Source organism: Bombus pascuorum, chromosome 11, assembly GCF_905332965.1.
Source record: "Bombus pascuorum chromosome 11, iyBomPasc1.1, whole genome shotgun sequence".
NCBI lineage: Eukaryota > Metazoa > Arthropoda > Insecta > Hymenoptera > Apidae > Bombus > Bombus pascuorum.
Window position 1 is genome coordinate 9,071,261 of NC_083498.1, and position 13,777 is coordinate 9,085,037.

Genomic DNA, 13,777 nt, shown 5'->3' on the forward strand with positions numbered 1-13,777 from the left:
CATTTATTATAGTATTTACATACTAATTTGGTCCAAATATATTAAATTTCGTATTATTTAGTAGTTCCACTCCAAAAGTTTGATATTATAGAAATAAAACGTAGAGCGTGAAAAAAAAAATGCTTCATTGAAAAATAAGGTTATGTGCAAGTATTTTTTGCAGTAACTAACTTTCAAGATGTACCTTCAAATTGCTAGTAATTGAGAATGTTTCTCTGTAACCTATATAATCCATTATAAAAGTTTCGTGTACTTAAATCGTTTTGAATTGAACAAAAATGTATTTCACGTGGATAAAAGTTCTAAGACTAGATGATACTGAATAGTTTACTATCTGTCTATTAAACTACTTGTATTAGATTTTTAAACTAATGGAGCATCGGGTACCAAATGGTACCTAATGATAAATAGGTACCGAATGATTGAATGAATGCATGCATACGTTGCTGTACATGCATTCATCTAATTCATCGGTGATCTTTCGTTGGAAACGCATCATAAAGATTTCCTGTCTTATCGATTGAGCTTAATATATGAACATACCTAGTAGATAAACTATACATCTATATGAAACTAAGAATTTAGTATGTGTGTATCCATGGTAACGCAACTAATTAGGTTCTAACAGAAATATATTTTTTCCAATGAACAGTATTCTGGTATCATGGTTCAGAGTTATGCGGACGTTACTCGCAATGCGAAATCTACACAAAGACCTTTGCTCGAAAGATATGATATACCGGTCGAGCATCTTTCGTATGAATATATTTCCAAATGTGGGAGCCCAAAAAAGTTGGAGCGCATAGTAACTATACTGCGGTAAGTAGAAATTATAAATCGGCGGCATTTTCAAAAATCGTTTCCTTAATAAACTTTTATCTGTATACTTAATTTTCAATGTTTTTAATTTCAAATACGTTTTTATGTATAAATATTGGTAACAAAGAAGTTTTTTTATGTTTTATTGATAGTTCCGGTGAAGAAGGATACTATCCAGATTTACTGAAGCATGCGGAGAAACGCTTGAACATTATTAAACCAACTAGTATAATATTAAGAAAGTCTGAACCTATTCTTAAACGCAGTATGTTAGAATCGAACGAATGTAAGGAAATTGATAAAAATATGAATGATTGGATGTCTGAAATGCGGATCCGTGAAAGGGAATTAGAAGAAGGGAAAACTACAATATCAGATCTCTTCACGCCGGATATCCGACAATCTAAAGAGCAATCTGTAAAGGTATGTATATTTAATTATTTGTACTAAGATCAACGCGTAATTTCATTTAAAAATATTTCCATCCTGTTTTTTTAATTCAATTAGAAAAATTCCGTAAGAAACTGTAGAGGTGCTGTAAGCAAACGAAATACTTCGTGTGATTACGCTGCTTGGAATAATTTTGATGTTGATACCGAATTGAAAAAAATAGATATACAAGATGAGCAAGAAAAGGTTGAAGCGAAAAGATTACAGAAGAAACAAAAAAAGAAAACGAAAAGCCGTACTGCTATTAATAAAAGTATGTTCACGAAACTACTTATCTTATATAAAATAATCCTCTAATTATTTAAAATATTGTATTGAAAGAATAAAATGATAAAATGTGATATTATTAGCTACATTTACAGAAACCGAATTGGACGTGATGGCAGAACAGGAAAAGGAAAAGGGTAACGAGGCTTACAGAACTGGAGATTACGAGGAAGCGTTGGAGCATTACAATATTAGCATAAAAATTAATTCGAACATAACGACGTACTACAACAATCGCGCAATGACCTGTAAGAAAATTTATTTCATTCATTTCGTTAAGAAAAAATTTCAGTCAATACGATTATATTTTTTTCAGATATTAAACTTCAACGGTACAAAGATGCTTTTGATGACTGTAACATAGTACTTAGCACAGAACATACGAATATTAAAGCTCTTCTTCGTCGAGCTGTAAGTTTAGAACATCTTGGAAATTTACCTCAGGTATTTAAATATATCCACTAATTTTTTCCTTGATTATAAAAGCTTGTATTAAATAAAAATATGTATAATTATTAGGCATTGGCAGATTACGAAGCTGTTTTGAAATTAGCACCAAACGATAAAACAGCGATTGCCGGCGTAAAAAAATTGAGGAAACCATGTCAATCTAAAACAGTAAGGTAAGATAAAGAAACATATTTAATTATGAGAGCCCAAAAATCTATTTAATTCTGATATTTTTTAGAATGACTATCAATGAAGAACAAACAGAAGACACAAATAAAAGCTCGCAATCAAATGAAGTCGAAGAAAGTAGAAATTTATTTTCGCAGTTTAGCTCGATATTCGGTTTACGGGATGACATATGTCTTTGCGACAGGGGGCCGGGTCCGTCGCATTGTTTAACACCATTACCACATATTAAAGACGAATATTGCATAGAGTACAATGACATAGGAACAATTAAAACTTCAAAGAAATCTGATAGTGCTCAAAAAGTGATTAATTTGAACACTGTGCCTAAAGAGAAGAGTAATCCTGTTTTAGGCACAAAACAAAAATCAATTTTTTCTGTCACAAGACCTCCTGCACAAACTAATTCAGTTATTATTGAGGAATTACCTAATGAGCCTAGTGACAATAACGCGAATGTTAGAATTAAATCGAGCAAAACGTTTGCAAATAAGAATACAAAAGTCACAAACAACAGTCAAACGAACGCTGATAGACAAGTAGAAGTGTCGAATGCTAAATATTTGAATAAAAATAGCGAACGAAGTAGTAATTTGAACAACAAATGCAACGCGACATCACCTGAAAAGGTAAAAGTGGCGGATAAATATAAAAATAAAACTAGTAAACCGGAAAAATATATTCCGAAGGTATAAAATTAATAACGAAAAAAAAAGCTTATAGTTAACGTAAATTTATTTTCAGGATTCTGAAAATGTTGTAAATGGATACGAATTTATAAGCTTATGGCGGTCATTGGAAAGTGACACTGACTTAGAAATATACGCTGAATTACTTAGATCATTAGACGTCAATAAATTAAATCCAGGTTCGTATCCTAATAAAATATACCAAGTTTGTACAATTTTTTGCTATAAAAAATATTTTAGTTTTAGGCAATGAATTGGATGGAAACATGTTCAGTATTATCGTACGTTGTTTGGAACGTTACTATTGTACTTCCAATAACGTGGAGCTGCTAAATAATTTTTTGAAATCATTTTGCCAAATCAACCGTTTCAAAATTGTAAATATGTTCGCGACCAGGGAAGATAGACGAGGTATATTCGCAATGAAAATTTAATATTGTATACGAAGACATAATATTTATATCATTATTATGACATTTACTTTTGTTTTACAGTTATGAAATACATATTCAATTTCCTACAAGGACACGGAACATCAGGAGTTTCGTCACTGAGAGATATTTATTGCATCTAAGAATATTACGTGTATATGCAGTATAAGATATTTTGAATTTTACAGTGATATTTCTACAATAACTACCAACTTATACGTTCTAGTAATAATACATAAGAAAATATACTATGATACTTTTAATTTTATCAATAATTAGACATAATTAATTATATTTCGCAATTAAATATAACATTATCTAAACTGTCAAAATTATTAATAAATTTGTATCCTATTTTGTGTGTATCAAAATAAAAAATATTTTTACTAAAACAAGTTACTAATTATTTCTACAAGTTGCGAGATATTCCTGATACGCAGAGATCTACTTCGTTTTCTGTAAATACAAAATCAAAATAAAATCAAATATTACTAATACGCTTATTATGTTAGTAAAATTCTATTGGTGTATCCCTTCTTACATCCTCTGTATCAATGGTTCCGACACGTTTTCGGGTATCAGACAATGGTGGCGGCACATGTGAGCACCTAAGCGAGTGCGCACTCTGGTTTTATTCCGACATCCGGACTCCGTGACTTTAGCGCTTCGTCAGTTGCGTACTCTTCCGTTTAAGCAGCTTATGACATTTTTTTCTGTTACTACAAGATGTTTACTTGGATGAGCCGTGCGAATTTCGACGAGGATCCCGATAATTCCGCGTGCAAAGCCACCATGAAACTGCTAAGGAGACAACAGTAACTGGAAGGTACGTGATCCGGCGTGGTTACGGGCGGCCCGGGTATGTTTATAGCCTGCAAACTCTGACATAGCAATGGCGTACTGTCGCCGTAAAGGCCGTGCCAACAAAATTCTACCCTGCCTTATTTAGTCTAAGTTAAGTGTGCACGCGGGAAACCAACAGCAAAACAATGTTTCGTATGTGATGGTACCGTTGTTAGTGACAAGAACAGTTTGTGATTTTTGGTGATGAAAAGTGGCGTTTTTCGGTGATTATAGTGCCTCGGTTTTCCCCACTGTGTAATGACCGCCGATTGTCGAGCGGCACGCCATCCTGCTGTAGCTGACTGAGGTCTATACCGTAAAGAGATTAAAAACTATGTGAGTTCGAACCAAAGACGAGTCAATGTTTTTATTAACAGTGAAATACAGTTTTAAGCGAGACCGATATTTTTCTATGAAAAAGAATATTACCATAGTAATCTATGATACGGCTATAGGGATAACAATTGACACGTAAGAAAAATGATTGATGTGTTTTGCACCACACTCGTACATGAATTATCGGTAACACTCCAACAGACTTGAAAGTTTTCACTTATAAATTATTTTTCGGAGTCTTGATGAGTGAAAAATGGATGGCAGATTAAATAATCATTCGAATTTTATGAATGTTATGTGATTGTGCTCAGGACATCTTCGTGTAAAATATATTCTTTCACAAAATGTTTGGTATCTATAGTAAAAATATTTATAAAAATGGTTTAAAATATGATCGAATATTAATCAAAAGGTTATGGGTAAATTTCTGTTTCCTGTTAGTTTTTATTATTTTAGAGGTTTGTTTGTGTCATATTCAGTAAGATATATTTAATGTCAAGGAAAATATAAATTTTTGATCATGGGACTATGTATCTTACATTTAATTAATGATTTTTAATATTTCAAAGTGCATATCTGCAATGATATATGATGTTTTATTTCAATAAGTATAGAAATATGAAATTTGAAGTTGGGGATATAGTCAAGGTCGAAGTTAATCTATCTATTATATGTAATATGACATTTACTTCAGTTTTTTTCCTAATGAATTCTCCTAAATGTCATTATAATTACTATATTCATAATATATCATTATGAACTTATCCATCTATTATCACTACTATATAAAGATGTGTATATATACATACATACATACATACATACATACATATATACATACAAAATGTTTCTTGAAGATAATTTATGAGTTATAGTACTTTTGAATACAATAAAAGAATTTAATTTATGTAATTAACATATGTAATCAAAGATTGTTACCATATTTGTTTTAATATTCAATAGACTAACATATGAATAATTTGAGGAGATATTGTACTAACTTTCATAGGAAAATAGTTTCAAAAATTATAATATAATTCTTCAATGTGATTATGACATAGATATACATTTAAAACATAAATAATCGTCTTTTGATATATGTTTTACTTACTTAGGACTACATAGCAACGTAGAGGTGCCATGGATGATGAGGAGCGTCTTGAGGGTGAGGAAGAAATGGAACTAGATGAAGCCTCTGATGGTGAAGATGAAGATGAAGAAACAACAGGGATTCCTGTATCACCAGCAAATTCAGATCAATTACTTGGCCCTATACCAACAACTCCTGGTAATAGTGAGTATATGTTTTTACTATATTTTGATAAATTTATAATATTAATGGTTTACACACCATAACATTTCAATACATAATATCATTATAAAAATTATATGTCATTTCAGAGGAAGCACAAACGTTTGTTTCTCTTGCAGTAACCCCAGATGAAGCTTTTCATGATCCTTTACGGTACCAGAAATTTCCACTCCCTGGAGGTAAACCTTTAAATATTAGGCGGGGTCCAGGTAGACCTAGAAAAGAACGACCACCTGGAATTACACGTGGTGGAAGTACTCGTAGACCTTTTGGAAGAGGAACTACTAGAGGAAAAGGGTTAGTATTTTATTAGACTGAAATGCATAAATATAACTTTCTCTATTAGTTGTTTTGTACATAATATATGAATATTTATGTTTTTTATGTTATTATATTTATTATTTTATTTATTTAGTCTTGGATATGCAAGAGGTGTACCACGTCGTACTAAAAGTAAAGATGATGATACACATTCAGAATCCCCAAGTCCTCTTCGTCTTAGTGAAGATGCTACTCCTGATGGAGAGACATCTAACACTGAGAGATGCATGCCAGCACCAGAAGAGCCACCATACTTTCCAGAACAATGGTAAAAATATTTAATGTTTCAGTTTTTATTTCTATATTAACTGAAACTAAGTTAATAATTATTTTAATTTCTAGGCCAGGGAAAGTATGCGCTTTATGTAATTTGGGTGAAAGAAGTCAATTAGGTCAGGGTGAGTTGTTAAGATTTACCTGTCCTGAAGGTTTTACCCCTGAAAAGTCAACTAATCGTGACGAAACAACCGATCACCTTGTTGATATATCTACTGGAGACAAAAGTCCGAGAACAGCAGGTCCTGGTGCTGTGACTTGTCGTAGGCAAAAGAGTCTAGCTAAGTGCAGGTATCTGAAAATTATAATGAATAATTATATATGTTATCAAGTTGCTTTAGTGTTGTCTAAGTTGTTTATAAAAAAAACTATTTTTTATAGAAATACTAGTCTAACAAATTTTTCGGAACCAGTGGAAGAATTATCCATAGTAGGATATGCGGAAGAACCGGAAATAGGAACGTTATTTGAGTCAACTGGGCACTACTATGTTCATCAATCTTGTGCAGTATGGTCAAGCAACACTCAAGAACTAACAACAGAAATATTAAGCCCAGCGGTAGTACAAGCTTCATCAAGACGTTGCGCTTGTTGTTCTCGTTATGGAGCTGGAATTTCTTGCAAAGTCAGTGTTTCTCCTTTTTTACAATTTTTTGCAGATTTTCATTATATAAATATAATTAATTCCATATTAGATCATAACATACTTTTTTTTTAAAAAGGTGGCATCGTGCAATCGTTATTTTCATTTTCCGTGTGCTGCAGCTTCAAGTTGTTTCCAGGATACAAAGAGTTTGTCCCTCTTTTGTAGTCAACACTTGGGACAAGTTCCACTTTTGTGTAAGTGCTATATGGTAGTTTCTTTGATACAGCTTGTGTACAATATGTATGGTATTTGTGTACAATATGTATGGTATTTGTGTAGAATATTTATATATATTAGATGCACATATTTATATATTCTATTTTTTAGTGAACGGTGACATTACTTGTGTGCATTGCTGTGGGATGGGAGATGTTTCCAACCTAGTAATGTGTTCCATCTGCACCCAACATTACCATGGTAGTTGTGTCGGTTTAGCACTACTATCTGATGTACGAGCTGGCTGGCAATGTGTATCTTGCAGAGTATGTCAAGTGTGTCGTCAACCAGAAGATGTTTCAAAAGTAATGTTGTGTGAACGTTGTGAAAAAGCATACCATCCTAGTTGTTTACGACCAATTGTTACATCTATACCTAAATATGGTTGGAAGTGTAAGTGCTGCCGTGTATGTACAGACTGTGGTTCACGTACACCAGGCGCTGGTCTTTCATCACGGTGGCATTCCCATTACACTGTATGTGATTCATGTTACCAACAAAGGAACAAAGGTTTTTCGTGTCCTCTTTGTAGAAAGGCATATCGAGCTGCCGCATATAGGGAAATGGTTCAATGTAGTGCATGTAAAAAATTTGTTCATGGTACCTGTGACCCTGAGGCTGATCCATTAACTCACCAACATCGTAAAGACGTTAAACCTGATTATGAATATGTTTGTCTACACTGCAAAAATATGGCACTTGTGAAAAGAAAAGATAATATTGATGATTATGGTGGAGATTTGAGTTTAAGTGCGTCACAAGAAAGTCTGTATGGTGATGGAGATTCGTCAGAATTTGATTATCAGGGAGGATCAGAGGAAGCACTGTATTCTATAGGTCTTGGAAAAGGAAAACCATTCTGTGCGACTAAAATTGCGAAGAAGCGCTTAGGACTCGGAGGTGGAATAATTGGCCGCCCGAAAGGAATTGGTAAACTTGGATATCAAAAGCGACAAAAAATGACAGAATTTGGGAGGAAAAGAGGGCCCAAAGCAAAAATGAGAGGTATCTTTGGTGTACCTGGTGTAGGATTGCAGGTATGGTTCTTTGCACTATTTCTTTTCTCTTTTACAAAAATGTATTGATGTGATTGTTAATTTAATCATCTATCAATTATTTCAGAGACCAATGTCAGACTCATTTTCAAAAGAGGATGAACCAGGGATTGAAAATAGACTCGTATTATGTTCTGCAAAAGATAAATTTGTATTAACCCAAGATATTTGTGTAATGTGTGGTGCAATTGGTACTGACCAAGAGGGGTGTTTAATTGCTTGTGCACAATGTGGTCAATGTTATCACCCTTATTGCGCTAATGTCAAAGTTACTAAAGTAATATTACAAAAGGGTTGGCGGTGCCTTGATTGTACAGTATGTGAAGGTTGTGGTGAAAGAAACGACGAAGGTCGTTTGATTTTATGTGATGATTGTGATATCAGTTATCATATTTATTGCATGGATCCACCACTGGATTATGTGCCACATGGTACATGGAAGTGTAAATGGTGTGCACACTGCCAAACATGTGGTTCAAATGATCCAGGATTTAATAGTAGCTGGCAGAAAAATTATACACAGTGTGGTCCCTGTGCGTCTCACACTGCCTGCATATCATGTCAAGAAACATATACTGAAGGAGATCTAATAATACAGTGCATTCAGTGCGAAAGATGGTTACATTGCGCGTGTGACTCGATTAAAAGCGAAGCAGAAGCGGAGAAATGTGCAGAGGAAGGCTATATTTGTGTACTTTGTCGTCCAAGAGATGTTCCACCACCCCACCTTTTATGTAACCAACCTAAACCACAACCAAATAAATATCCTCGCTCCCCGCCACCAGCATCACGCAGTCCTGAACTGTACAAACCTTCCCCTCAACAATACTTGGTTGATGGCGTTTATTTATCTGAAGCTGGTATGAATCATATAAAATCATTAACATCAGAACATCAACAAACAAGAAAGAAAAGAAGAAAAATGCATCCCTTAATTGACAAAGAAGCAGATATAATGGCTACTATAGAATCTGTAGTTGCTGGTGGGAGTTTAGACAATTCTTTAGAAGAAAATGGAGGAAAAATAGATTTAACAGATGTTAAAGATGAACCTACAGAGGTACTCAAAGAAGGCATGGTATGGACACCACGTGGTGATCAACCACCACCAGAAGGTTTTAGTATTTATACAACTGAAAATGGCATACCAATTTTAAGACGAAAACGACAACGTAACTTGCAAAAATTAGGCATTGGAGGTTTTATTGTTAGAATAAGGGGTACTCGCAAGGATAAAGAAGAAGATGGGGATCCAGAAAAACCATCAGATTCCGTGGTCGGCGTGAACGATGACAAACCACGCAGAAAACCACAGAGAAGAAAACCAAAGACAAAACTTTCTGAATGTTTTCCTCTCTACATGCAAGAGGCGTTCTTTGGTAAAGATCTTATGGATACAACCAAAGAAAAGGAATTGGAAAGCAGCAGTGAATCGGATAGCGAACGAAATGTATCCGGGAATGCAGATACCATTCAGTTATCTCAAGATGAACTAAAAGCAATGGAACAAGTCAAAGCTAAACAAGAGAAAGAAGAAGAGAAAGTACCTTCAGAACCACCCATAAAACGTGAAGAAATCGTGGATGACGAAGGTAGTGATACCGAAGCCCTTGGTGACATTTTGCCTATTTCAGGTGACTTACTTGATAGTGATCTTGTTAATACTATAATGAATGAACCAGATGAAGACTTAGCTAAAGCTAGCGAAGCGTTAGATGAGTTAGATGATACACCAGGGGCGACTAAAGATGAACTGACTGATATTCTTAGTCCACATTTCAATTTGGAATCAATGGTCCGAGATACAGGTAAGTTTTTTTTTTTTTTTCTTTTTTTCTAAGATTTTACCATAATAACATGAATCAAATTAATTATGTCTTTATTAGGGCTACCTAACATGGACAGTAAAGATATTGAAGAAATATTCAAAGGAGTTTTAACTGATGAATCTCAAGAATCTCAAGAATCATCAGTTTTTCCTGTTCAAGCTCAACCTCCACACCCTGCACCTTCTACCACACCACTTGTATCTCCTTCACCACATCCTGGTAAATTGATTTAACCATACTTTTTAATAAGAAATTACTATTTAAAATACATACTTTCTATTTCATTGCAAACATAATTTAGGTATACAAACTACAATGCCTATACCTCAAAGACCTCAAGTACCTGGTACATTGCCTCCTGTTGGTCAGTCTAATTTGAATTCTCCAATGAGTTTTCCACCGCCGTCTCCTTATCATTCGGAATACAGCAAGTACGTTGATACTTACATATAAAATAAAATTAAGAAATGAAATAAAATTTTAATTATTTCTTTTTATTTTTCTCCATGTAGTAGCCCACAATTTAGTCCAGCTTTTTCTGAACCACCGAGTCCATGGGTCAATCATGATGATGAGGGTGCCTCATCAGCAGGCAATACTACAATTTCATACAACCAAAGAAGTAATCTTAAAATGGAAGCCGATGAAGCTCTAGGTTCGGGAGCAACTATATCTTCTGTTCTTTATGCAAATCTTAATCACCCAGAGTGGAAAACAGAATATCCGGGTATATATTCGTTTTATTATTGTTATTCTGAATTAATATAATTTTATTTCCAACGTAAGTTCAATTTAAAGATTATATTAATTGTATTACCTGTATTATTTAAGCTTGGTCAGAAAGGTGTAAACAAATACTGAAGAAATGGCGTGCGTTACCTAACGATAAAAAAGCTCCGTACCTAACACTGGCACGAGATAATAGAGCCGCAATTCGTATGAAAAAAACTCAACAGGTAGGAGTAATTTCTAAGATACTCGTAATGATAACATAAGTGCTAGAAAGGCGTGAATCTTTATGTGATACGTATCCATTTTCATCTTCAAAGATGTCTTGTGCTAACACACAGGTCAAACTAACAGCTTGTCCTTTGTGTCCAATACCTGTACTTACAACTATTGAGGTTTCATTTACATGATCTGTTTAAAGAAGGAATCTGTTAATGTATAAACATAGACATATAACCAAACGCAATATAAAAGATTCATGAACATTTACATTAACTTATAATGTATCTCCTTGACTTATTATATGCTATATTAAAGTCTACTTACTCATTTATATTGGATATAATATGTGATTGCTTTACCTCTATGTTAGTCATCATCATGAATGTTATTACCTAATTATACACATGTCGAAACATATTCTTTACTTACATTCTAAATTTGAACCGCCATTTTTCGTACAATATCCATATCTTCAGTCAGATCATGTTCCATTAGAAGCGTAGATGCCCATTTTTGTTACTTTAGGAATACTGATTTAAATCTAGCTTTTCCCCGATAGCGTTCCCTCATGTTCCTTAGAATCCTCCGAAGAATTGAATTTTACACTATTGCCTTTGTATGATGTATTTTCGAAATATATAAGCCATGAATACTATAATGTAAGTGTGTGAACGAGGCACCCCTTGAACCGACAGATATCCAAGGATATACCAAGCACCACCCCAGTCACTGCAACAAGTGCACCTACCATCATCACCAAACCTGTAACAACTATGACATCAGCTCAAGTTTCTCCAGTAGTAGCTATGGCCTCCAACCAAAGGCAGATTGGGCTTTTGACCTCAGTGGGCAGTGAAAAGACACAGGAAAAGAATGGAATGACTGTGTCGACAACAGGAGTGACAGTATCAACAGTTAGCAGTAATCATCATGCGGAGGTGTGTGCGGTGCAGGGACCGCCGAAGCAGCTAACATCTACTTCCCCAAGTCCTTCTCCAACATCCACAACCCCTTCTTCTTCACCCAGGCCCAGTTCTGTGAATTCTATTAATTCCATTAACAGCCTGGCGCACCAAGAGATATCCGGTAGCCAGGCTAGAGTAGCTCAGTCGCCAGCCACGCCTTGCACATCAGCAACTGCTTCTTCTTACTGCAACACGGGCGCCGGTGAAGGGCAGCATCAAACATCACCATCCCAGCAACGTCCTACACCTGCTCACATTACGATCAGTACCAGTACTATCGCTAACAGTCTGAGCATTTCTCAGGCATCCCCCACTACCAACGTTATGGTGGGAGTAGGTCCTGTTCGCCAATTATCCTCGGTAGACCACCAGATTAGAGTGCTCACCCCATCTGAAATCATGCGCACCCTTCCTTCCCTCAGCCAGGAGCACTACGATCCGCCACCCACTGCAATTATTCACACTGTACCTGTACAGTCCCCGGCTATGGTGAGCCACCTATTCTGTGCCTCTAGTGTCTTGCCTTGTGCCACATGTCTGATCGACATTTAGCGTCCTTTATCCGTCTTTAGATCAGAGACATTAGAATTCTTGTTGTGTTATGCAACAGTGACACTTTAGTTATTCCTACCAAGGATCTGAAACACTCAAAATCTAGAGTACCCTGTACCATTAATGTATTGTACTGATATGATAAATAGTGTTTTAGAACATTGGTTTGATGCAATGAATCATGCAATCTTCTGTTGCCTTTGCATCTATCAAGGTGTACTACATTTATTGGGTATTATTTAGTTTGATTGATCAGACATTTTTCATTATATATACAATTTTTTATTGAATATATATTATGCTAGATTGCAGTACTGTAAATATTTTATTTTGCATACCTCGGTACATTGTATATGGCATGTTGAAGACAACTGGTAGCACATTTTTATTTCTTTCCTGTTCCTTGTTATTCCACAGATATAGTATATAAATATATCTTCCTTCCTATCTATCCATATAAGTATATTGCTTTTTATGAATTGTATTACAAGTTATTGGTAGATATTTGTTGCAATGTAGTATATTATATCCCATGTACAACAATATTATAATTAGTTTTACTAACGTCTGCTGCTTTTTACATTTTCAGACGCTTATACCTTTAGTAGTACAAGCTGTTGTACTTACTGTTTTTATACAATATTATAATTGTATAATTAATTATTATTATTTATTGATATTTGATAACTAATCTAAATTTTTATTCACTAACAGTATACTTAAAGTATAATTAATTATGTTCTCAATCGTGTGTAAATGATTTTTATTATAAATATAGCATATACTTTCCTTCTTTTATTTGATATGCATAAAAAAAGCAATCTTCTTTCTTTAATAGTATAAAACATAATTTTCTATATTCAGTGATGCAGTGCATGGAAACTACTATAAATTAATCTAAGATAAATGTTTATGGGTGTTCTGTGTGGTAAAGAAGAGTTTTTTATACAAACTTTTGATTAAATAATATTTATTTTAGATGGTGGCTGGTTATTATAATTATGTTGCACATACGGAAATATTAAGATTTTGCTAATTATATTAATTTAGTAATATGTCATTACTTTATTTGAATGTTAAATTTGAAGTACACTTTGGCTGATTGTCAATTTGCCTTATTGTATATTTTATATTGCTTTAAAAGAAAAACAGATCATTATATTCTTCAATTATTTTATTAATC

The 13,777-nt window shown here is 34.2% G+C and overlaps 2 protein-coding genes across 14 annotated transcripts in view; both read left to right on the top strand.

Annotated features, from left to right (window-relative positions):
• The first annotated feature begins 583 nt into the window (after positions 1-583).
• Positions 584-3,614, top strand: LOC132912091 (sperm-associated antigen 1). Its single transcript, XM_060969199.1, is given in 10 exon segments — positions 584-819; positions 972-1,242; positions 1,327-1,522; positions 1,620-1,784; positions 1,853-1,980; positions 2,056-2,159; positions 2,225-2,887; positions 2,976-3,040; positions 3,102-3,272; positions 3,356-3,614. Coding segments are annotated over 10 exon segments (1,998 nt in total). The 5' UTR covers positions 584-664; the 3' UTR covers positions 3,436-3,614.
• Positions 3,615-3,980: 366 nt separating this feature from the next.
• Positions 3,981-13,777, top strand: part of LOC132912253 (histone-lysine N-methyltransferase 2C-like) — a 28,456-nt gene continuing 18,659 nt past the window's right edge. For 7 of the 13 annotated variants that reach the window (XM_060969524.1, XM_060969529.1, XM_060969527.1 and 4 more), the window contains exons 1-14: positions 3,981-4,118; positions 5,587-5,765; positions 5,873-6,080; positions 6,199-6,372; positions 6,447-6,671; positions 6,762-7,005; positions 7,103-7,220; positions 7,354-8,279; positions 8,365-10,105; positions 10,184-10,345; positions 10,428-10,557; positions 10,639-10,853; positions 10,958-11,082; positions 11,773-12,015. In XM_060969524.1, the coding sequence (XP_060825507.1) occupies positions 5,612-5,765; positions 5,873-6,080; positions 6,199-6,372; positions 6,447-6,671; positions 6,762-7,005; positions 7,103-7,220; positions 7,354-8,279; positions 8,365-10,105; positions 10,184-10,345; positions 10,428-10,557; positions 10,639-10,853; positions 10,958-11,082; positions 11,773-12,015 (4,665 nt within the window). In that variant the 5' untranslated portion in view covers positions 3,981-4,118; positions 5,587-5,611. Of the gene's footprint in view, positions 4,472-5,586; positions 5,766-5,872; positions 6,081-6,198; positions 6,373-6,446; positions 6,672-6,761; positions 7,006-7,102; positions 7,221-7,353; positions 8,280-8,364; positions 10,106-10,183; positions 10,346-10,427; positions 10,558-10,638; positions 10,854-10,957; positions 11,083-11,772; positions 12,532-13,777 lie in introns of all 13 variants that reach the window. The other 6 variants (XM_060969533.1, XM_060969535.1, XM_060969523.1 and 3 more) reach the window with 5 other exon arrangements.